Here is a 23,908-nt window from a genome sequence, read left to right on the forward strand (position 1 = left end):
CGCACTATCTCTCTCCAGGTAAGTATCTCTGCCCTGGTAAGGATTCAGAAGATGCAAGGGACTGAACCTGATATCTTCTGCCTTCAAAGTGGATGCTCTGTCCCTGGGCTACGACCCTTCCCCATACTTTAAAGGTAGTGGCCTCAGCAGCTTGATCAAGGTCACAAGAAGAAGAAGAATAGAATAGACTTTATTTGCATAGCCAACAGGCCATTGCATCGAAGGGTCACAAGAGAGACAGCAGCAGGAAAGCTAACCTTCATCCCAGCGTGTGCACAAGTCCAGTCAAGTAACCTGATCTGAGCTTTCTGCAGCCTTTCTGCAGCCTTCCTGTGTCAATATGTTGTCTAATTGACTTTAATGGAGCTCTCTGCTCATGTAGATTTGTGTAAGCATAGATCAGACAGATGGGCTTGGGGAATCAGCAAGGACGCAGCAACAACCCCATTGCTGTCCCCTTTCACTGTGGAACAGAGAAAAGAATCTCTGCTTTGTTTACATGTCTGATTATTTTATTTTAAAAGCATGCAATACAGTCTCATGGTTGGCACATTTCCACTAAATATGAGTATTTTGGCAGCATTCATAAATACTTGGTGTTTTTGGTAGAAATATGAACCCTGTATTCCATTGTGGAATAAAGTTTACGCCGTTCATTCTTTTTAAGCTTTCTATAATTATTAAGGTTATTCCAGGTTGCCACCAGAGTATTATTGGTGGGAGGAACCAGCTGGGGAAGCACTAAGGGGAAAAGGCTCAGAGCCCAGGGTACTGGTGGTGGGACAGCGATGAGTGGTCAGATGGAGAAGACTGGGAAGAGGAAGTGTTGGAAGTGGAAGAGATAACAGGGTTTAGTGAGCTGGGAGAGTCGGTGGCAGAGAGAAGTCCAGAATCAGATGCAGAGGCTGAAGCAGGTGACTGGGAGGAAGGAGGTTGAGGCAGAGATGAGTCAGGCTGGTGAAGAGTCATGTGCTGCGACAAGCTCATCTCCCATCTTGTGCCTCAGAACCAAGAGAGGCATGAAAAGGACAGAGGACAAATTGGCTGCACACAGGCACAGTCTCCTATTGTTTGGGGAAAGCCCTGGAGGGGAGGGGACTTAGATGACTGTGGGGAGGAGTGGACTTTCAGTCTCGGCAACTGATTTCATGGAGAAAGACCCACCAGGAATGAGCTGCTGTGGTCTTTAGGCCAAGTCTGTGGAGACCGTGTTTTTGCTAATCAAGAGTTAACTCAAACTTTGAATGGTGTGATTTACTGCTGGCTCATTCTTTGTACTGCCTTGTAATCCAGCATTTTTCTGGTTATTCTGGTGCTGTGGTTGTGATGGTGCAAGGAGACATTTGGCAATACAAAAGGGAGTGTGTGAAGACTGGCACATGAAAACTGTGCCTGGAGAGGGTCCAGGAGCACACACTGTCTTGAACACGATGGGGAATAGAGTAGAGGGTGGGGGCAATGGGGTTTGAAACTGTATATAGCAACCTTCGCAACCATTTACAGAGGTTGTACATTTTTTAAAAAAAAAACCAACAAGAACCCAGTAAGTACATTGATGAGACAGAATATGCAATGTTTTGTGAACAGAAATATAATTGGGATAATACGAGATGCAGCATACAAGAAAAGGCACATAGTCAAAAAATGGGAGCAGAAATTTAATTGCATTATAAATTGCTACTAAAGGCTAAAATGTCTCAGGGTAACATTTTCAAAAGGTGAAGACTCTAAAGCAGATACAAAAACAGGCTCATCAACCCTCAGGATTGATTCTTAGATTACACAGAATAAAAGAAATCAGCAATAAAAAGAGCCATAGGGAGGTAGCGAGGAGAGAGAATAATGGTCTGGCATGATGGCTATGCACTTATGAATTTCTTCTCCACTGCAAATGGTCTGTTTGGACACGAGAGCCCTACAGTCCTGGATTTCATGCAATCTAAAAGATTGATCTTAGTTGGCTTGAGATGTTTTATTCTGTACGAGAGAATGAAATCTCTCAAGAGTACCCGAATCGTAAATGGCATAATTATGACTGGCAGGGTCTACAAAACTAGGAGTATATTTTTCAATCTTTTGAAGCAACAAATATGAGACTATTTCTATTCTGCCTTTTTGCCTGACAGGAACTCTAGGGTGCTTACAGAGAAGAACAAGAACCACTAAAAACATAGAAAGAACAATTGTTGGGGGGGGGGGACACTGATAGCATTAAAACTATCATCTATCTATATCTATCTATCTTTCTATCTATCTATCATCTAATATTTAAAACATACAATCACAACAAACACAGCACGGTACCAGCCCTTTCATCAAATGCTAGAGGTGGAACAAGAATGTCTTCGCTTGCCAGCAAAAGGACAGTAAGGAGGGAGGCAGTTTAGCCTCTCTAGGGAGGGAGTTCCAAAGTTGACTGGGAGAAGCCACCACCAAGAAGCCCCTCTCTTGCATCTCTACCAAGCGTGCCTGTGAAGGTGGTGGGAGCGAGAGAAGAGAATCCCCTGAATATTTCAAAACATGGACAGGTTTGTATGAGAAAAGACAGTCTTTTGGGTAGCTTGGATGTAAGTCCTGTAGGGCTTTATAGGTCATAACCCGCATTTGAATTGTGCATGGTAGTCGGTGGAGCAGTTGTAGCAAGAGTCATCTACTCCTTATAACCAGCCCTGGTTAACAATCTGGCTGGAGAACTTTGAGCCTGTTGAAGTTTCTGAGCATTTTTCAAAGGCAGCCCCACGTAGAGCTCATTACAGGAATCCAAATGGGGTGTTACAAAGGCATCTGTCATTGTGGCCATTAAGGATGCCATCTTGCCACCCTTAAAAGGTAAAGGTACCCCTGCCCATACGGGCCAGTCGTGACCGACTCTAGGGTTGTGCACTCATCTCACTCAAGAGGCCGGGAGCCGGCGCCGTCCGAAGACATTTCCGGGTCACGTGGCCAGCGTGACGAAGCTGCTCTGGTGAGCCAGCACCAGCGCAGCACACAGAAACGCCGTTTACCATTCTTTAAGAAATTGCATGAAATTTTATTGGACTATTTAGATTATAACATGATTTTGATGGGAGATATGAATGGAGTGGTGTCTACGAATATGGATAAAGCCCAAAGACAAACGGTGACGAAAGATGGCAGACTACCAAAGACGTTTTTTGAAATGACTGACAATATGGACCTTGTTGATATTTGGAGAACTAAGAACCCCTTGGGAAGAGAAGGAACTTTCTTCTCTGAAGCCAAAATGACATGGACAAGAATTGACCAAATCTGGGTAACTAGGGGACTGGCCCCGAAGATAAAAAAAGTGGAAATTTGCCCTAAAACTTGCTCCGACCACAATGCAGTGAAGATGGAAATGACATTAACACCAATTGGTTCCTTTAGATGGAGGATGAATGACTCCTTGTTTAGGAATGAGGAAATCACTAAAAAGGCCCAGAAAAACTTGAGAGACTATTTTGAGACAAATATGAATACCACGACCGAAAAAAGAGTGATTTGGGATGCAAGCAAAGCAGTTATGAGAGGGTTTTTGATACAACAAAATGCAATCAAGAAAAGAGCTCAAAATGAAAAAAGGGGAAAAATTTTGGAGAAAATAAAGGATGGAGAAAAGAGACTGAGGGCGAAACCGAAATCACAGGAGATCCTGAAAGAGATAAAGTTATATCAAGTACAATATATGAAATTGATGAATCAGGAAATAGAATGGAAGATCAAACAGATGAGACAAAAGACATTTGAATCAGCGAATAAGTGTGGGAAACTGCTGGCATGGCAAATGAAAAAAAGACAAAAATTCAACACTATTACGAATCTGGTGGTGGAGGGAAAGAACATACAGAATCCTGCGGAGATCAGGAAGTGTTTTCAGAAGTACTTTAAACAGCTATATACACAGGAGACTCAGAAAGAAATAGACATTGACCGGTTTTTGAGAACAAATGGATTACAAAAAATCTCTCAAGAGAATAAATTAATGCTAAACTACAAAATAACTGACCAAGAGGTGGAAGGAGCCATTCAGAATATGAAATTGGGCAAATCTCCAGGGCCGGATGGCTTGACTGCAAAATATTATAAATCTTTGAAAGAATGGTTAATACAGCCTTTGAAGGAAGTTTGCAATGAAATATTAGGGGGGGGGGGAAGGCATCTGAGTCTTGGAAAGAAGCTTACATTACACTTATACCGAAAACAGAATCGGAAAAGACACAGCTTAAGAACTACCGTCCCATATCTTTACTCAATGTGGATTACAAAATTTTTGCTGAAATTATGGCTAAAAGATTAAAAAAGGTACTGGTAGAAGAAATTCATAAAGATCAAGCGGGCTTTCTCCTGGGGAGACATTTGTCAGATAACACAAGGAACATAATTAACATTTTAGAAAAATTACAAGTGAATATTAATACTAAAGCAGTTTTGATATTTGTGGACGCGGAGAAAGCCTTTGATAATATTTCTTGGAGTTTTATGAAGAAAAATTTACAGGGAATGGGGGTAGGCCAAGGCTTTGAAAATGGTATAGGTGCAATTTATTCAGAACAAAAAGCTAAGCTAATTGTGAATAACGTAGTTACAGAAGAGTTTAAGATTGAGAAAGGAACACGACAGGGCTGCCCAATCTCCCCATTGCTTTTTATATCGGTCCTGGAGGTTTTGCTCAATATGATCAGAAAAGACCAATTGGTTAAAGGTATACAACTCGGAGCTAAACAGTATAAATTGAAAGCTTTTGCTGATGATCTGGTTTTGACATTACAGGAGCCAGAATCCAGTACTAAAAGAGTATTGCAATTAATTCAAGAATTTGGTCAAGTTGCGGGATTTAAGCTGAATAAGTTGAAAACTAAGGTGTTAGAGAAAAATTTAACAGAGATTGAGAAAGAGAGGTTTCAGAAGGAGACAGGATTAATATTGGTCAAGAAAGTGAAATATCTAGGGGTTCATATGACTGCTAAAAATGTGAATTTATTTAAAGACAATTATGAAAAATGTTGGATGGAAGTGAAAAAGGATTTAGAAATATGGTCAAAATTGAAGTTATCAATGCTGGGCCGAATTGCTGCGATAAAGATGAATGTATTGCCTAGGATGTTGTTTTTGTTTCAAACATTGCAAATTTTGGACAAGATGGACTGTTTCAAGAAATGGCAGAGAGATATCTCAAGTTTTGTCTGGCAGGGCAAGAAACCTCGAATAAAATTTAAGATTCTAACTGATGCTAAAGAAAGAGGTGGATTTGCCCTGCCAGACCTTAAACTTTATTATGAATCAGCCGCATTTTGTTGGCTGAAAGATTGGCTTCTTCTTGAAAACACGGACATTTTGGATTTAAAAGGTTTTAATAATGTTTTTGGATGGCATGCATACTTGTGGTACGACAAGGTCAAAGCACACAAAGCCTTTAAAAACCATATTGTCAGGAAAGCATTGTTTAATGTCTGGATGAGATATAAGGATTTGCTGGAAAGTAAAACACCAAGGTGGCTGTCACCAATGGAGGCCAAGGCTCTGAAAAAAATTAATATGGAGACAAACTGGCCAAAATATTGGGAAATTTTGGAACAAGATGGAGATAGATTAAAGCTGCAGAGCTTTGACAATTTAAAAACTAAAGTACGAGATTGGCTTCACTATTATCAAATAAGGGAGGTTTATAATTTAGATAAGAAAATTGGTTTTCAGGTGGAAAAATCAAAATTGGAAACAGAATTGTTAGATCCTAAAATCAAGAATTTATCAAGAATGTATAACTTGCTGTTGAAATGGAATACACAAGATGAAACGGTTAAATCTGTTATGATTAAATGGGCACAAGATTTTGGACATAACATTATGATGGCTGACTGGGAAAAGTTATGGACCACAGGTATTAAGTTTACGGCTTGTAATGCCTTAAGAGAAAATATAATGAAAATGATTTACAGGCGGTACTTAACCCCAGTCAAGCTGGCAAAAATTTATCATCTGCCCGATAACAAATGTTGGAAATGTAAAGAGACTGAGGGCACATTCTTTCACCTTTGGTGGACATGCCCAAGGATTAAGGCCTTCTGGGAGATGATTTATAATGAAATGAAAAAGGTATTTAAATATACCTTCCAGAAGAAACCAGAGGCCTTCCTCCTGGGCATGGTCGGCCAATTGGTGCAAAGGGAGGATAGAACTTTTTTTATGTATGCCACAACAGCATCAAGAATACCGCATTTTTCGTCCTATAGGGCGCACCGGCCCATAGGACGCACCTCGTTTTTTTGGGGGGGAAATGAATAAAAAAAATTTATTCCCTCCCCAGCCGCGGCTGCCGCCCCAAGCCTTGCACACACCTGCCCGAAGCACGGGGCACCCTCCGGAGGGCTCCGCATGCTTCGGGCTGCAGGCTGCCGCCCCAAGCCTCGTGCGCCCATTGGGACCTCCCGCCGGGCGCGCAAGGCTTGCAGACACTCGCCCGAAGCATGGGGAGCCCTCCGGAGGGCTCCGCGTGCTTCGGGCGGCAGGCTGCCGCCCCAAGCCTCGCACACCCGTCGGGACCTCCCGCCGGGCGCACAAGGCTTGCAGACACCCGAAGCACAGGGAGCCCTCCGGAGGGCTCCCCGTGCTTCGGGCGACAGGTTGCCGCGCCAAGCCTCGCGCGCTCGGCGGGACCTCCCGCTGGGCGCGCAAGGCTTGCGGACACTCGCCGGGGCTGCAGGCTGCTGCCTGCAAGCCTTGTGAGCCCGCGGGAACTCCCGCCGGGCTTGCAAGGCTTGCGGATAGCTTCCTGAAGCCTGGAGAGCGAGAGGGGTCGGTGCGCACCGATGCCTCTCGCTCTCCAGGCTTCAGCGAAAGCCTGCATTCGCCCCATAGGACGCACACACATTTCCCCTTCATTTTTGGAGGGGAAAAAGTGCGTCCTATGGGGCGAAAAATACGGTACTCATCGGAAAGTATTGGAAGACACAAGAATTACCCACCCGAGAAGAATGGCAGACGAAAGTGATGGACTATATGGAATTGGCTGAGATGACTGGCAGAATCCGGGACCAAGGAGAAGAGTCGGTGGAAGAAGATTGGAAAAAATTTTAAGTATATCTTCAAAAATATTGTAAAATTAAGGACTGTTAGAAAGATGTTGGAAAAAGAAAATTAGGTAGTTTTGGTAGATATGATATAAACGATTAAGTAAAAATGAGTTGATGAAATTGACGAAAGAGAGGATGTTAAACTATAATATTCTAAATTAAATTACTTAAATGAAAATAAGGTTGGAAGGATTTGCTGAAAAAACGATTTGAACTAGAATACAAAATTGGGAGGTGTGAGGAGGTCAAGGAAACAAGTAAAGGAAGAAAGTTATGTAAAGGTTTAATCTGTTCTTTTTCTATTTTAAGCGAATGTATTTTTATACCTTTTTCTTTTTTTCTTTTTCTGTTATTGTTGTATTCTTTTTTTGTATTTTGTATTGTTCTTTTTTCTTTTTGTAACTTTAAACTTTGAATAAATATTATTTAAAAAAAACAAAACAGAAACGCTGTTTACCTTCCCGCTATAAAGCGGTACCTATTTATCTATTTGCACTTAGGGGTGCTTTCGAACTGCTAGGTGGGCAGGAGCTGGGACCGAACGACGGGAGCTCACCCCGCTGCGGGGATTCGAACTGCCGACCATGCGATCAGCAAGTCCTAGGCACTGAGGTTTTACCCACAGCGCCACCTGCGTCCCTTTGACACCCTTATTTAGTGTTAATTTAATAAAACAGTTGTGTTACTATACAGGCCTCCTCCCGTTCGGTGGAATCTGTATCACTACTTCTGTTCTGGGGTGCCAACAGAATTTTCTAGGCCTACTATATGTGGATTGGGTCCTTCAACCACTCACAAATGAGGACACAAGATTTGCATAGGCTTTGTATCATATGCAATTTGTATCTTCTTTTGCAGATGGAGTGGAGGGTTCAAAAACAAATAAGCGTCCGCACACATAATAAAATATCTGACAGAAAAAAATGTGAAAAGCTAGAACTTTCCCCATAATTGCATTTCCAGTCTTAAACTGTAGAATTTCTGCCTGCTACACAGTTGTTAAAGGCTCCAGCATATCATAGGTGACTGTCAGGAGGTCCTGTAAACATGTGACTATAGTTCAACTGGGATGCTCTGCTTTGTTTCCAAGAGGCCAACAGCACTTCCAGACTGCCACATGAAGGCTTGGCCACAATACTGTATGCCTGGTAGACTAGGGATTTGTTCTACATCGGATGTGGGGAACCTTTGTCTCCTCAAATGTTGCTGAACTACAACTCCCATTGGACCCAGCAAGCATGACTCATGGCCCGGCAAGACAGGAGTTGTAGTTCAGCAACATCCAGTAGACCTAAAGTTCCCCACACCTGTTCTACATTAACAGAATTTTAAAGACACTTCAACCTCATGGTTTTTAAAAATAATAACAAAAAACCTTAAAGAGGATTTAAAGATACACAGCCTCACGCAATTAGTCTTGATTTCTTGTCTATTTAAATGACAGTTATGAAACTAGACTGGTGAGTCCTCAAACATGAAACACCGTGGCTAAGGATTTCAAAGTCATCTACTAGAGGATTTGAATGCATAAGTTGAGGGACCTGTGCTTTTAAATCCCCAGAGCTGGTTTGCAAATATCAACCTGTATGAGTGCTACATGGATACTAGCAATGGAGGCAAAATCTACTGGAGCATATTCATCCTCCTATTAAATCATGGATGCATGCTACGATTCGGGAATGTCTTGGATTTGTTGGTGCTGAAGGCATATATACATACATGTGTGTGTGTGTGTGTGTGTGTGTGTGTGTGTGTGTGTGTGTGTGTTATGTATCCATTATTTGTTATCTATCCACTATCCATTATAAAATGGAACAATTGTATTGGAACAATGCCAATACAATACAAATAAAACACAATAAAACCATACAGTTGTCCATCAGTAAACAATAAAACAGGGACAGAGCAACCCTCCCAGACTGGATCTGAAGGTTGCATTAGGCAGAGGTGACCACCCAGCTCTCCCAAATCAGCTGGCCTCTTGCCAGCTGCCAAATGTGTGAGTGGGCAAGAATCCACTCAAAGCATCTTCTGCCAGTGGGAACAGTGAAAACAGCAAAAATGGGAAACTGCAAGCGCAGGTGCAGGGCTGAGTTGGCCCAGGACCTCCTGGATCCCAGGCTAGCCTGCCAGTCATTGTACAATAGCATCAAGCCTGAATCTGATTGTCTTGCTTCCCTTTTGTTGTAACTGCCAAGAGAAGCAATTCGCCTGAGTAGGTAACAGAGGATACTGTGTTACACCTCTCAGTTCATGTGTGATATTAGTAATGCCAGGTAGACAAGAGGTAGCATCTGGAAAGACTGCTTCTGGTGTTGCTGGAGCAGTTTATGAGGTCAGAAATATGCATATGTGCCCTAGCTGAATATACCCTGTTTTATTTCTGACAGGCCAACTGTGAGCATAAACAGGCATTAAACAACAAAACAGGTTAAAGCATATTTCACTTCTGCTTTTCTCACAGCTTGTAGTATTTGATGGAAGTGGAACGAATCAGTCCGAATAAGTTATGCAAATCAGACAGATTAATTTTGTACATAATGCATGATTAGGGCACTTGGAGTGCATATTATGCAAATGGTGTCAACTGCGTTTGAGGGGTTAGGGTTTGGCAAACCCTGTTTAAGGAGGAAGCAATTACTTGAACAACCCCCTCTAGGAAGCTTGCAGGGTTGCCAAGCTGACATCCGTGACACCTCCAACAGAATATCAGTTACTAAATTAGCTGTAATATCACATGTCTGTGAGAGGAATGATTATCTTTCCCAATGCTTGCTCTGGCTGTCACTTTTCTATTGGTGTGTCACTATTTCCACTGCAGACACAAATCCATAGGCAGAAATATCTTGGTTTGATTTTTTAAACTATTTCCTCAAACAAGTCTCGCCCAAAAGTCAAAGCCAAAATTTGCTTTTTATGCGGTTTTGAAGTGCCAGATTATTATGACAACTTGCAAAAGTGGAACCAATTATCTTTATTGCTGCTTAACAGAACACACAATATATATATATCCCAAGCTAATGTAATCCATACTTAATTTTGCAGTTAGCAACCCTGAATGGCTAATTCTATAAAATGCCACAATGAAATGAAAGAATGGCCTGAAGATACAAAACAGTTACTTTCAACAGTCTAATAGGTAAAGATGGCTTAGGTTGCCTCCAATCCAACTGGAGAAGCCAGGGACAGAAAATAGGACTTCTTGCGTGCATTGATTACTTCTAAGTAAGTATATACTGCATAGCAGCCAAAGTCTACCAAATTTCTAATCAAATTATTTTAAAAACACAAACAGTATAACTGGTATACATTTGGCCTCATATAACTCCCTGAATGGTATCTGACTAAGTTTTACTAGGGACGCGGGTGGCACTTTGGGTTAAACCACAGAGCCTAGGACTTGCTGATCAGAAGGTCGGCAGTTCGAATCCCCGCATCGGGTGAGCTCCCGTTGCTCTGTCCCTGCTCCTGCCAACCTAGCAGTTCGAAAGCACGTCAGAGTGCCAAGTAGATAAATAGGTACCGCTCTGGCGGGAAGGTAAACAGCATTTCCATGCACTGCTCTGGTTCGCCAGCAGCAGCTTAGTCATGCTGGCCACATGACTCGGAAGCTGTACGCCAGCTCCCTCGGCCAATAAAGCGAGATGAGCGCTGCAACCCCAGAGTCGGCCACGACTGGACCTAATGGGTCAGGGGTCCCTTTACCTTTTACTAAGTTTTACTCAGAGTAGACCTACTGAAATTGTCATGTTCATTCATTTCAGTGGGTCTATTCAGAATAAAACTCCATATATAGCCAAAATGGCACCACTCATGTGTAAGATGAAGGTATTAGCAAGCTTGGATGAACTCCAAGATTTGTAGGTACTCAACAAATCAGGGAGGATAACCCCTATGAGGGACCCCAAAACAGCCTAATGAATACAGAATATGCTCTAGTGGTCACACAATGCTGAGTGCCTAATGTGGAGCAAGAAAGCGGGAGGAGAAATGCAACGGAGTGCCCTGGAAATGGGCACAGCTGGCTAGCACCCTGAACAGGTGCATTCCACGCTGCAGCATTTTATTGCAGGTTTCTCTTGTCTGCTAACCAAGAGCAAAGGGTTCCCCCCTCCCTGCAATCACTGATATGAATGGCAGTTGCATTTCAGAATCACTATGTCAATTAAAACCCACCTCCTTGCTTTTGAAGCCATAGCACAATTTCCCTAGCTAACAGATCACACTGTTTGCATCAGTGTTAAATTACGTATCGGGCTGTATGTAACACTGTATGCCAAATAGGCAAGGTTATTTATCGCATTGCCTTGGAGCAGAATGAACAGAGGTTGTTTTCATAAAGAACACTATAAATCGGGTCTGCTACCCTGAGGGATCACGCCCTTTTGCTAAAAGGTATAACTAATCATTTCAGCTGCTCAGAGAGGGTTTCTCCCTCCCCGCTCCATTCGTGGAATTTCAATTACAGGGGAGTGCTTTTATGTCCCAGTCATACATGACTGCAGTTACTCCTGACCAGGAAAATTTGCAAATCAAATGTTCCTTGTAGTTTACTGAAGGGATATATGTGTTCGCCCTTTTCTGGCAGATGCAGCAGAATATAAGGGTATGTTTTCTGAACACTTTCATCTCATGTTCCACATAAAAAACGGATCTTATGCCAAACTGAATGAATGAACAACTGACGTTCTGGTAGCAGCAAATGTTTTTTGTTTGTTGGTTGGTTATTCCTGGAAATGAAACCAACTATTAATTTCAAAAGCACTTTGACAGACTTGTGAGGCTAAGCTAGAGCAGAGCCCAAGAGATTTGTAGTTCATGCACGCCACATACGAAGGCAATTCTGCAAGCAGCACAGACTAACATAAGAATGTAAGAGAAGTCCTAGTTGTTGTTTAGTCGTTTAGTCGCGTCCGACTCTTCGTGACCCCATGGACCAGAGCACGCCAGGCACTCCTGTCTTCCACTGCCTCCTGCAGTTTGGTCAGACTCATACTGGTAGCTTCGAGAACACTGTCCAACCATCTCGTCCTCTGTCCTCCCCTTCTCCTTGTGCCCTCCATCTTTCCCAACATCAGGGTCTTTTCCAAGGAGTCTTCTCTTCTCATGAGGTGGCCAAAGTATTGGAGCCTCAGCTTCAGGATCTGGTAGCTCAGGCCAAAGGACTGCCCAGTCTAGAGTCCTGCTTTCTGCAGCAACAAGTCAAATTCTTATGGGAAGCACACAAGCAGGACATGACCGGAACAGCCCTCTTCTGCTGTTGATCCCTAAAAACTGGTATTATTTCAGAGGTATGTGGCCTTTGATCCTAGAGTTAGCACATAGCCATTATGACTAGTAGCCATTGATTGCACAATCTCCATGGGCTGTGCAGCTCCATCCATGGAGGTGAAAACATGAAGGCATATGCACACTTACCTGGGATTAAGCCCTGCTGTACTGAATGGGATTTACTACTGAACAGACAGGTATAGATTGCATTGTTAAGAACTTAGGTCTGTTAAGTTTTTTCCTCCAAAAGCCAATAACAGGACCACCACCAACAAAAGATATAGGGACACAAGAATTGTGCCTGGCAAAAAATTTCTTTCTTCACTTCTCAGCTCACCCATAACTTTAAATATGAGCTGACACCACAGAGCGGCTGCTCATTACATTAAGTGAAACAGGAGAAAGAAACTGCGCAAACCCCAAAACAGCTGTTTCAAACTTTTCTGTTAACAAGATTGGATAGTTTATGGGGAAAGGAGGCTATATAGATTTTTCCTAGGAGTGCACTTGTGTTTCACTCTCTGGAAAAACAGGTTGCGCATATTTATTAAAAAAACCAAGCAAAATTGTTTTTTTAATCTACTGTACATCCATATTCAATGTGCACAACAAAATTGTAAGTTAAATTTTAAATAAGTTTTAAAAATATATACCTTACAAAAAGAACCCTTTCTCTTCCCTGTTCATGACATGCTTGCCCAATGCATAGTCTATGCTATGTAAATTTCACTTGTATAAATATATCCAAATCAAAAGGAATGCAAAAAAGAAATAAAATATGGAAGAAGTGTTCGTTTAAAAGACTAGAGTTCGTTTAAAAGACTAACTGCACCATCCTATAATGTGCACACAATAGTAAGTCTAATTAAAGCTAATGGGACGTGCTCCTACGTATGTGGGTATAGGATTGCAGCCTAACTTAAAACTATGGTTTGACAATTCAGGATCATCAATCTTTTTGTTGTTGTTGTTTAAATTAACTATAGTTTCCAGGGTTTGGCTTCATACCAGGAAGGCTTTTCAAGGAGTGGGGAGGCTTTGAAATCCTGTACAGTGGTACCTCGGGTTAAGTACTTAATTCGTTCGGGAGGTCTGTACATAACCTGAAACTGTTCTTAACCTGAAGCACCACTTTAGCTAATGGGGCCTCCTGCTGCTGCCGCACCGCCAGAGCCAGATTTCTGTTCTCATCCTGAAGCAAAGTTTTTAACCTGAAGCTCTATTTCGGGGTTAGCGGAGTCTGTAACCTGAAGCATCTGTAACCCGAGGTACCACTGTAGAACTTCAAAGTGGGGAGGTTCAAAAAGCCTGCTCAGCACCAATCATTTTCAACACAGAGATCAGCTCAGGGTAGGTTTTCCAAGACTCCCCACACCCACCCCTTTCAAGCCCTGATTGTGGAGCCTAAAAGGAGGGTTATGGGAGACTTGGAAGTCTGCCCCACGTTCATCCTTGCAAACTTTTGCCCCACCCCACCTGGCAAAGTTGAGAGTCTGTGCACACACAGGAGTGGGCACGACAAGCTGATAATTTTGCTGCCCCACTGCCCAACCTGCTGCTTGGGACACATGCCAGCTCTCTCCCCCCTGCTTGGTCCAGGCCTGCACCCATGATGAGAAGTCTTCTATGATTTTTGAAGTAAGAATGCAGTTTCTTTGCTCATAAACTGATACAGAACGGGAAGTTTTGTTGTGCACAGCTTTAGAAAAGACGCGTTTCTGAGCAGGGTGCACCCTCTTCTGGTAAGAAACAGCATGTGCAATTGTTATTGAACAAACAAAATTATGACGTGGATTTTGTCAACAAAGAGTTCTGTTGAGCCTTATTGACTGCTAGCAAATGGTGATCAATCATCACCATGTATATCACTCCTTGCAAAAGTTAATCATATCCTATACAACTTTACACGAGTCCCAAGTAATTTTAGGATCGGTACCCAATCCGATTCATCTTTACACAGAAGTAATTCCCAACTTCTCAATGGATCTTCTACCCAGCATTTCCAAACTATGTGTGCTTAAAATGTAGAAGTCTCTAGCTGATATATTTATATATATCACTGCATTTTATTTATGATTGTTATTAATCGAGGGCCAAATGTTCGTTTTATTAACACACTGATCCCGCTCTTTATTATCAAATTCCAATTCAGCTTACAAAAAATTCGGAAACGAAACAAGAGAAAACATCAATACAAGAACTACAGCAGAAATATATATATATATATATATATATATATATATATATATATATATATAATAAAAGCTAGATCCCATTCAGGTAGAAGGTGCTTAAGAAAGAAAGAGAGCAGGTCTCTGCCCGCAGGTGCTTCCAATCGAGAGAAAAAAAGACACACTGGAAAGAAGCCTGAAAAGGAAGTGAAACGGAGGCAGCAACGGGGGCTTCTGCCATGAAAACACGAGCTTCAGGCAGTATATAGATGGAAGTAGCCCGCGATCGCCACCTCCTCCTCCTTTCCACCCATCTTGAGTCTTGACGCTGCCTTAGATAAGCCCTTTATTTCTCCCGCTTAGGTTCAGCCCCCCCCCCACAAAGAATGGCTGCTTGGTTCCGCCCGCAGCCTAAAGGACCTACGCTCACTCCACCCCCACCCCTGTCTCAATGGTTCGGTCCTCTTTCAGCCATCCAATTACTTCCCCCCCCCCCCCGCAATCCGCTTACTCTCTCAGACACTTCTCTGAAGCGATTCTCTCCCCCCCGCCCACCGCGCCGTATCTTTTTGTGTGTGTGTGTGTGTGTGTGTGTGTGTGTGTTCGGCGCGCGCACCTCTGTCGTCACATCCGTAAGGTCTCGTCGCCCCTCGTTTCTCGCGACGCTTTCCCAGGGTTCCCGCTCTCTTTTCCAAGATGGCGGCTCCCGAGGTGGCTCCGGCTGAGAGCTGGCTCCGTACCCGGGACGTGCTTCTCCACGAAGGGCCCGAAGACTTCGGGTCGCTGCTGCTGTCGGCTCCGGTTCTGGAGGGGCTGAAAGCTGCCGGGTTCCTGAGGCCTTCCCCAGTGCAGCTCAAAGCCATCCCGCTGGGGCGCTGCGGCCTAGGTGAGGCGGCATGAGGGATTGGGAGGGCAGGTGAGGCCGTCGCCTTCTGCGGCAGGATCCCCAGGGTCAGCAGATCCCGATATGGATCTTTCTCTCTCCTCGCCCTTGTTCCGTGTGTAGATCTCCACTCCTTCCCTGGCAGGGAATGGACTGCCATTGGGGTTTTGGCTTCGGGTGCAAAAATGTCTTGGGCCGGCCCTGGGTGTAGAGTCTTTGTGCCAAAGGACAGGAGAGTGTCAGAAGTCAGGCCAAGAACTTGCGTTGGGAAGAAAAATGCTGCTGAGGCAGTGGAGCAATGTTGGCTGTAGAAGGTACAGTGGTACCTTGGTCCTCAAACTTGATCCGTTCCGTAGTCTGTTCCAAGGCTGGCTTTCCCATAGAAAGTCATGCAGAATGGATTCATCCGTTCCAGGCTTTTAAAAACAATCCCTATAAGCAATAAACAATGTACCTCAGTCACACAATCAATCAGTCAGTCAGTAGCTGAACTGGGTTCCACACAGTCAAAAAAAACAGAAAAGAGAGCCACAAAAACACAAAATAAATAGCAAAAACAGGCAGACCTCAGCGTAACACTCAAAATGGAACTGTGGCACTCAAATTGGAAGCGCAACACTCAAAACGGAGCATGTTCGGCTTCCAAAAAAAGTTCTCACACTTCTGGGTTTGCAGTGTTTGGGTTCCAAGTTGTTTGAGTACCAAGGCGTTTGAGAACCAAGGTACCACTGTAGAAGGCATTTTACCTTTCAGAGGGTTATTCCAGAGCTTTGTGCTTGCGTGTTTAAGGAGGCCTTTCTGAGGCAATGAGCCTTTTGCATATTGCAGTAGGCTCCTTAGCTAAGTGGCTAATATGCAAAACTGGGCTGTAGGTTGCAGGCCAAACTAAAGTGGCATGTGCCACGGATGCAACCATTGCCTTCTTTTGTCTTTGTGGATTTTTTTAAAGGCGTGTGGTGAGAGGGCATGGAGGGAGATGGTCTATGAAAAACAGACAATAAAACATTTAAGTTGGGTCTGTGCAGGACTTTTGGATTAAAATTGATGTTTTGAGAATCTTATTATTGATTGAAGAGGTGTATACTCTGTACATGTCCTGGTATGCGGTGAGATGAGAAATCAAGCAAACACCTAGCATTTTACTTCCACCTGCATATTGTAGAGAAAGATCAGAAGTGAAGGGCAAGTTGCCTTCAAGAAAATTGCTACTGCAAGAAGACCCACTCCTGGTCCCCATTTGTGCTTGTACCAGCATAGGAGCTTTGTGTTATGTGTTTGTTTGTTTAGATGTCACTTGGAAGACACAAAGTTGCAAGATGAAGCTAATAATACTGATGAAACATCTAATCTCTATTTTAATATATTTTAATGTGATTGGTGTACTGTAAATATTTATTCGCTGTTAGATGGATGACTGTTGGATGGTTTTAGCTTTGGAGCAGTGTTCCATTGAAAGTGAATTGGTTGCTGATGACATGACTGGCCTAATTTACTTGTCATTTGTCCTGGATTTTTGGTGGTGATCTTTTGGCTGCTTCTTGACATTTTTCTATTTGTTTACTTTTCAGATCTCATTGTACAAGCAAAATCTGGCACTGGTAAAACCTGTGTCTTCTCTACTATTGCACTTGATTCCCTTATTTTGGAAAGCCTGGTTACGCAGGTGAGCATTATAGTTTTGTGTAAAGTTTTGAGAGAAGTGATATCAGTAATCAATAACAAGATTATTTACAAGGGCAGTGCTATTCAGTGAGAGTTTCATTCTAGCTCCCTCGTAGGTAAGCTTTATTATAACTAGATAAAGGTAGGTAGCCGTGTTGGTCTGCAGTAGTCGAAACAAAATAAAAACATTCCTTCCACTAGCACCTTAGAGACCAACTAAGTTTGTTATTGGTATGAGCTTTCGTGTGCATGCACACAAAAGCTCAGTTTATTATAACTGTTACATATGGATTTATGCTGATATTTAAGGATGCTTTGTAAGTGTGATTGGCACTTATTGAGGGGATATCTGGCTTCTAGCTGACTAAAAATGCCATCAAAGAAGTGTCACTTATTGGTCCCTCAGCTGTTACGGGAGCAGAGGGGTTAATAATCTAGGAAATATGATGTATTCATTTTTTGTTTGTTCTTCTAGTCTATTCACAGCTTGACCTTTTTTCAGATTTTGATCTTGGCTCCTACCAGAGAGATTGCTGTTCAGATTCATGCAGTTATTACAACTATTGGGATCAAGATGGAAGGCTTGGAATGTCATGTCTTCATTGGAGGAACCCCTTTAAACCAAGATAAAATGAGGCTGAAAAAGTGTCACATAGCAGTTGGCTCTCCTGGTGAGACAAATAAAACAATATGTGTTTATCAAATCTTGTATTGTGCTACAAAAACTAGTGGATGCTGTCTGTGCAAACATATTTACAGAGCAGAATTTGAAAACTGCACATAGAGAGTTAATCAGTCATATTTAGCAAGGTGCTATGTTTACTATTCTTTTGCAAAAGTATATTTATTTCAGTTAGATGTGTTGTATGCTTAAGATCCTAATGCAATTTTTGTTGTTGGCAGGGCGCATAAAGCAACTCATAGAACTGAACTATCTGAATACAGCCAGCATTCGTCTCTTCATTCTTGATGAGGCAGATAAGCTTCTGGAAGAAGGTAGTTTCCAGGATCAAGTCAAGTAAGAGTAGCCTACCAGTAATCATTATAATCTTTTTGTTTCTGAAACATATTTAGTTTGAAGTGTTTGTTCTAAATGGTGCTCCCCCCCTCTCTTTAGTTGGATTTATTCTTCTCTACCAGCCAATAAGCAAATGTTGGCTGTGTCGGCCACCTATCCTGAATCCTTGGCTAATTCTTTGACTAGGTACATGAGAGATCCCACCTTTGTGAGATTGAATCCCACGGACCCAAGTCTCATTGGTATGTATGATGTGCTCTTTGCATTTCTGCACAACCCTCCAAATATCTTAGAGTTGTATGCTTGATTCTAAAGTAGTAGTGGGGAACCTATGACCTTCCAGTTGTTGCTGGCCTTTAATTCCCATCATCCTTGATGATTGGCCATGCTGTCTGGGGCTGATGGAAGTTGAGAGAGTCCAACAGTTTCTGGAAGGCCATGCAATCACCACCCCAGTTATAGACTTTGTCACCTTGATAAATATGTGGTTTGAATTTATTGTCTGCCATGTTAATCCTCTATATCAGTGTTTCCCAACCTTGGGCCTCCAGCTGTTTTTGGACTACAACTCCCATCATCCCTAGCTAGCAAGACCAGTGGTCAGGGATGATGGGAATTGTAGTTCGAAAATAGCTGGATGCCCAAGGTTGGGAAACACTGCTCTATATAACAACTTAACCAGAATTATTGGGACAACCATTTATTATTGTTACATTTGTATCCTTTCCTTAAAGGAGTTTTTGTTTGTACAAATGATATATAAGCCCATCCTGTTTTGGTTAGGGTTGAAGCAGTACTTCAAAGTTGTGAATTCTCACCCGTTACCTCATAAGACTTTTGAGGAGAAGGCTGAGCATTTACAGGAGCTGTTCAGCAAGATTCCTTTCAACCAGGCCCTGGTCTTCTCGAATCTACATAGCCGGTATTTTATGTTTTTTTAAAAATCTAGATTAGCTAAAATAACAATGAATTATTTGGGGTTTTATAGCAATGCTCCTGTTTCTGTAAGTGAAAGCCAATGCACATTAAAGTTGGTAAAGCTAGTGAGTTTCTAGGGCTGTAAGATTGGTCATCTATTGTTTAGTGTGTCATGCAGTATTGAATTGAATTAAAACAGTAGGATTTATTTCTAAAAATCTCATGCCTTTAAAACACACACCATATTTTTATGACTTAAAGACTAAGAGTTCATCATATATACAGCGGATGAAGTAATCAAGGGGAAATGATTCCAGATTAAATCAATTGTGCTTGCATCTTACTATGCCAGGAACAATATGCTGCTAAGTTTAGCTGTTTGTTAAATATTTGCTATACACTCCTGTCAGACAGTTTTGAGGAGCTGGCGAGTGGGACAGTCATGAAGTGTTATGCTATAAATACATTTACTGTATTTTCTTTTTCACTGTTTCAGAGCTCAACACCTAGCAGATTTACTGACTTCCAAAGGTTTTCCTGCTGAGTGCATTTCAGGCAAGTTTGCAGGCCTATTGATAATTTTTTCTTATATTAATTTCAGCAATGTTGTATGTGGAATTTGTTGTTTTCATGCACACGTGTAAGTAAGTATGTTATTTTAAGTTGCAATTGTATAAATATTAATTTAGGAGTAAGGCCCATTTGAGCTTGGTAGGAATTACTATGTATGTACAATAGATAGATTAGAGAAAAGTGTCTGTGGAGGAGACACTACCCTAATGATTCTGCTAGTACTTTTGTTGTCTGGTCTTCATTTCTCCATTTGTTTGTCTTTCTCTAGGCAGTATGAATCAGAACCAACGACTTGATGCTATGGCCAAACTCAAGCAGTTTCATTGCAGAGTCTTGATTTCAACTGATTTGGTGAGGTTCCCCCACTCCACCCTGATGTCGAATTTTTAAAAAGTGTAAAGGTTTATAGATGTACTTCATATAGATCTGACTTTAAGGAAGTAGAAACTCCAACCAAGCTAGTGCGCTCATGTCTCTGGGAAATGTGCTAGTACATACAAATGCAATAGTATTTGAAACCGTACATTCTTTGCACTAAAATATGTTGTAAAGCAATCTTGAGAAGAGGAAAATACTAACCACTATTTGATGAAGATATTTTCCCCATGCTCTTGTCTTTCCAAAGTTTAGTCTACTTCCAGCATATTTCTATTAAGGTTTGTATAGACAGTTGTGAGCAAAAATGAAAGCATAGTATTTTCAGAGTAGTCTCATTGAGGAAGACCCAGAGAAGTGTCATTTAGATGGCTTTGAAATTAGAATGGTTTAAATTGCAAAATTACATTAATGCATCCTAGGGAGCCTTGAACGCTCCTGATCTTCTGTGGATTGTGCCCACTTACTGTAATGAAACTATGCTGAAGCAATTGTTTTTGAGCAACACGCCCAGCAGCATTTAGAAGATAACTGAAGGCAGCCCTGTTTAGGGAAGCTTTTAATGTTTGATGGGTTACTGTATTTTAGTATTTTGTTAGAAGCCGCCCAGAGTGGCTGGGGAAGTCCAGCTAGATGGGCGGGGTATAAATAATCAATCATCAATAAATAAATGTAGTCCTTCAGAACTAGAGCAAATGGCTTGTTTTGTGTCTTAATGTGTGTAAATTGATTGGGAGGCTGCGGTATTTTATTCATGGTACTATGGAACAACTGAAGAAGTCTAAATGTTGTGTTTGGCTTGTTTCCTCCTTACTACCACCTTTAACTTCACCCATCCTTCCTCTCAGACTTCCCGTGGAATTGATGCTGAGAAGGTGAATCTAGTCATCAACTTGGATGTGCCTTTGGATTGGGAAACATACATGCATCGGATTGGCAGAGCTGGGCGCTTTGGTAAATACTGCTTTGAGTTTGCTATGCAGTGGCAGGTGCTGGATCTACAACTCTTTCCAACTGATTTATCTCTCTGCTTTGTCACAGGAACTTTAGGGCTTGCAGTGACATATTGCTGCCGTGGGGAAGAAGAAAACATGATGATGAAAATTGCACAGAAATGTAACCTTCGGTTGCTTCCTTTACCAGGTACAAGTGTTTCTGGTGTATGTAGGACCATGGTGCATTAATTTGAGCATGTCTTTATGCGGGGAAGGTGGGGGCAGGAAAACTGTGGCCCTCCAGAAGTACAGTTCCCATCACACCTGGTCATTGACTGCTTGCTGGGGCTGGTGGAAGTTGAACAACAGTGGGTGAGCCACAAGTTCTCTGTCCCTGTCCTTCTGAATGGTGCTATAGTAAATGTTTCAGAGTTGATGCAGGTGGTTAAGCTGCAGTCTTCTACTTGCTGACCTGGGAGTAACTCCCATTAAATTAAGTGGGGTTTCTTTTTATACTATGTATAGGTTTGTACCATAGGCACATTCTGAATCTTAAATATTTAGTTAATTGTTTCCTGAGTGGAAATAATGAATTATTTCAGAAAAGTAATGTACCAGAGTTTTTAGTTGTTAAATCATTTAAAGTCACAGAATCATGGAATTGTAGAGTTGGAAGGGACCACAGGGGTCATCTTTTTGCCCAACATGGAGCTCAAACCCATGATCCTGAGGTTAAGAGTCTCGTGCTTTACCACCTGAGCTATCCAGTAAAGCTAGATTCATTGACAATATAATTAATAGCCCAGTAATTAAGACACTAAATAAATAATGCATTTGGTCAAATAAGGGAGCTGCTTAGTATGACAACCTTGTGACCTTCAACAGTATAAAAACTGAGAAGCTCTAAAGAGGACAGGAAACAATATTTCCAAACAAGATGAACATAGATTTAGGAAGATGTTCCTTTCTGGCAGAGCAGTTCAGCAAGAGAGGTTGTGAAACCTTAACTTTTGGAAGCTGTCAAAAGAAGAAATTTGACTGTTTTAGATGGACTTACCCAGTCATTGGCTTATGGGATCATTATTCTTTAGCTCTGACTATTTTACGGCATTATGTAACATCTTTTGGCTTATAGCAATACTTTTGTAGGTATTGATCTTTCTTTTATTTTTAAACTACAAACTGTCTAGTAAAAACACCTGGCACACACTTTTAATCAAATGCTTGCATTCAAAACATGTTTTATGATGGTGTCACTTAGATATATTTGTGATTAGGAGAATTTCTTGAAAAGAGATACTGTATGTTGCTCTTGACTAATAACATTTTTCTCTTGTGAAGAACCTATACCTCCTGGGCTCATGGAACAGTTTGAAGGCTGGGATGTCGAAGTCACTGCTGTCCCATATCCCAATGCTTCACTGCATGCATCTCTGTTGCCAGCTAAGAGACCGGAGGCGACCATGCAGCACACAACAGTAAGCACCAGTGCTCCTGTTGTTTGTGAAAATTCTGTTGCAGCCAAGCCAAAACAAGCCCTCAAACAGAAGCAATTACTTAAAACAAGAATGGAGGGTACAAAACCAAAAATAACCAGGAAGCAACAGTCTTCTCATAGTATCACTCAGCAGAAGCGCCAAATAGAGCCTTGTCTTCAGACTTCTGGAAAGCATAACGAGGAGATGGACAGGGAAACATTAAAAAGCATGCTTCCCAAGATCCCTTGCTTATCATCATTTAAGGACCAGCAGTCCACCAGCACATGGAGCATGGCGGAGTTCATTGAGGATTATGAATACTTCATTAAAGAAGGCTCAGAGAGAGAAGTGGAAATAGTAAGAAGCTATACAGGCCCAGGAGAGCAGCATCAACACCCAGAAAGTGATACTAATAGAATTTATACTGAAACAGAATCCAGCTTACATGCTGCAAAAGCTCATGTATTGACAGGAGACTCTGATAGTGATAGTAGCTCTTACAGTTCTGGGTCATCCACCTCTAGCTGGGAGGACCAGTCATATAGTAAAGCATCTTCAGATACACAACAAAGAGACAATGGTGCGCTGACATCAGATCAGAAATGTGTTTCGCAGTTCACTGGTGTCCCTGAACCACCACAGTTCCAAACGAGTCCTCAGCTCCAGAAGATAAAGGAACAGAATGTAAAACAGAGCAGTCAAAGCCGCTTCCGTTGTACCACCAAGCCTTCCAAGAGCAAGAATTTAAAAAGTGTATCTGAAGTCAAACCTACTCCTTTCCCTGAGTGTGAAGATCAGAGTTATGAGGAATACTGGCGAGCATATTACCGGGCTTGGCGGGACCATTATGCAGAAGCTTCTCGCTCATACTACCAAATGTATCAGCGACCATCAAACTTACTAACTGCTTATCATGCCAATGCAATCTATTTTGAAGAGTTGTTGCGTGGTAACAGATAATGGGAATTCCTGCCACCCAAAACCTACTAGTGGAATCTTAAATCACCTTTCTGTTTCTGTTTACACTCACATATTTTCTTTATTCCATGTATATACTGTTTTGTATACTTTCCAGAAATGTATTGCTAATAAATAGTATGAAAATAGTATTTTATGTTGATACTGATTTACTCTTGGCATAAGATGCATGAGAAATCTGTTGTAGATTACTGTTCTCATTTATTTTGGGTTATGAACTTGGAAAAGATTACTGCCTTTACTTTTTTCCCTCATGTATGGTGAGCATTTTAATTTGTACAGAGGTTAACATGCTCATTTCTGGGTGTCAGATGTACCAAAATATATGGCCGCTTCTTATTTCTCTGTAATCTCAGTTGAGTTGTGGGACTAATCTATCTTAAAATGCCTGTATTCCCATCCAGCAAATAGCACTCATTCTTTGAGAGGTAAAATGGAGCCTAATTGTCCAGAATGCTAGTTTCTTTCTCTGGATTCCCCATCTTTCTACTCTGAAGGCCTTTGTGGGTAACAGGGCCAAATAACTTCTCATTCATAGGATGGAGAGGGTAAAATGCTTAAAGATCTCAAGAGATT

General features: G+C 41.9%; 1 protein-coding gene across 1 annotated transcript; it reads left to right on the top strand.

Annotated features, from left to right (window-relative positions):
• Window positions 1-15,174: 15,174 nt before the first annotated feature.
• Window positions 15,175-23,425, top strand: DDX20 (DEAD-box helicase 20). The gene is made up of 11 exons (XM_053393488.1): window positions 15,175-15,398; window positions 16,964-17,058; window positions 17,560-17,728; window positions 17,961-18,075; window positions 18,175-18,317; window positions 18,859-18,997; window positions 19,490-19,552; window positions 19,839-19,917; window positions 20,790-20,895; window positions 20,983-21,084; window positions 22,218-23,425. Exons 1-11 carry the CDS (start codon window positions 15,209-15,211, stop codon window positions 23,312-23,314), a joined length of 2,298 nt encoding a protein of 765 aa, XP_053249463.1. The 5' UTR covers window positions 15,175-15,208; the 3' UTR covers window positions 23,315-23,425.
• The last annotated feature ends 483 nt before the right edge of the window (window positions 23,426-23,908 follow it).

The sequence above is a fragment of the Podarcis raffonei genome, chromosome 6 (genome assembly GCF_027172205.1).
Source record: "Podarcis raffonei isolate rPodRaf1 chromosome 6, rPodRaf1.pri, whole genome shotgun sequence".
Classification (NCBI taxonomy): Eukaryota; Metazoa; Chordata; class Lepidosauria; order Squamata; family Lacertidae; genus Podarcis; species Podarcis raffonei.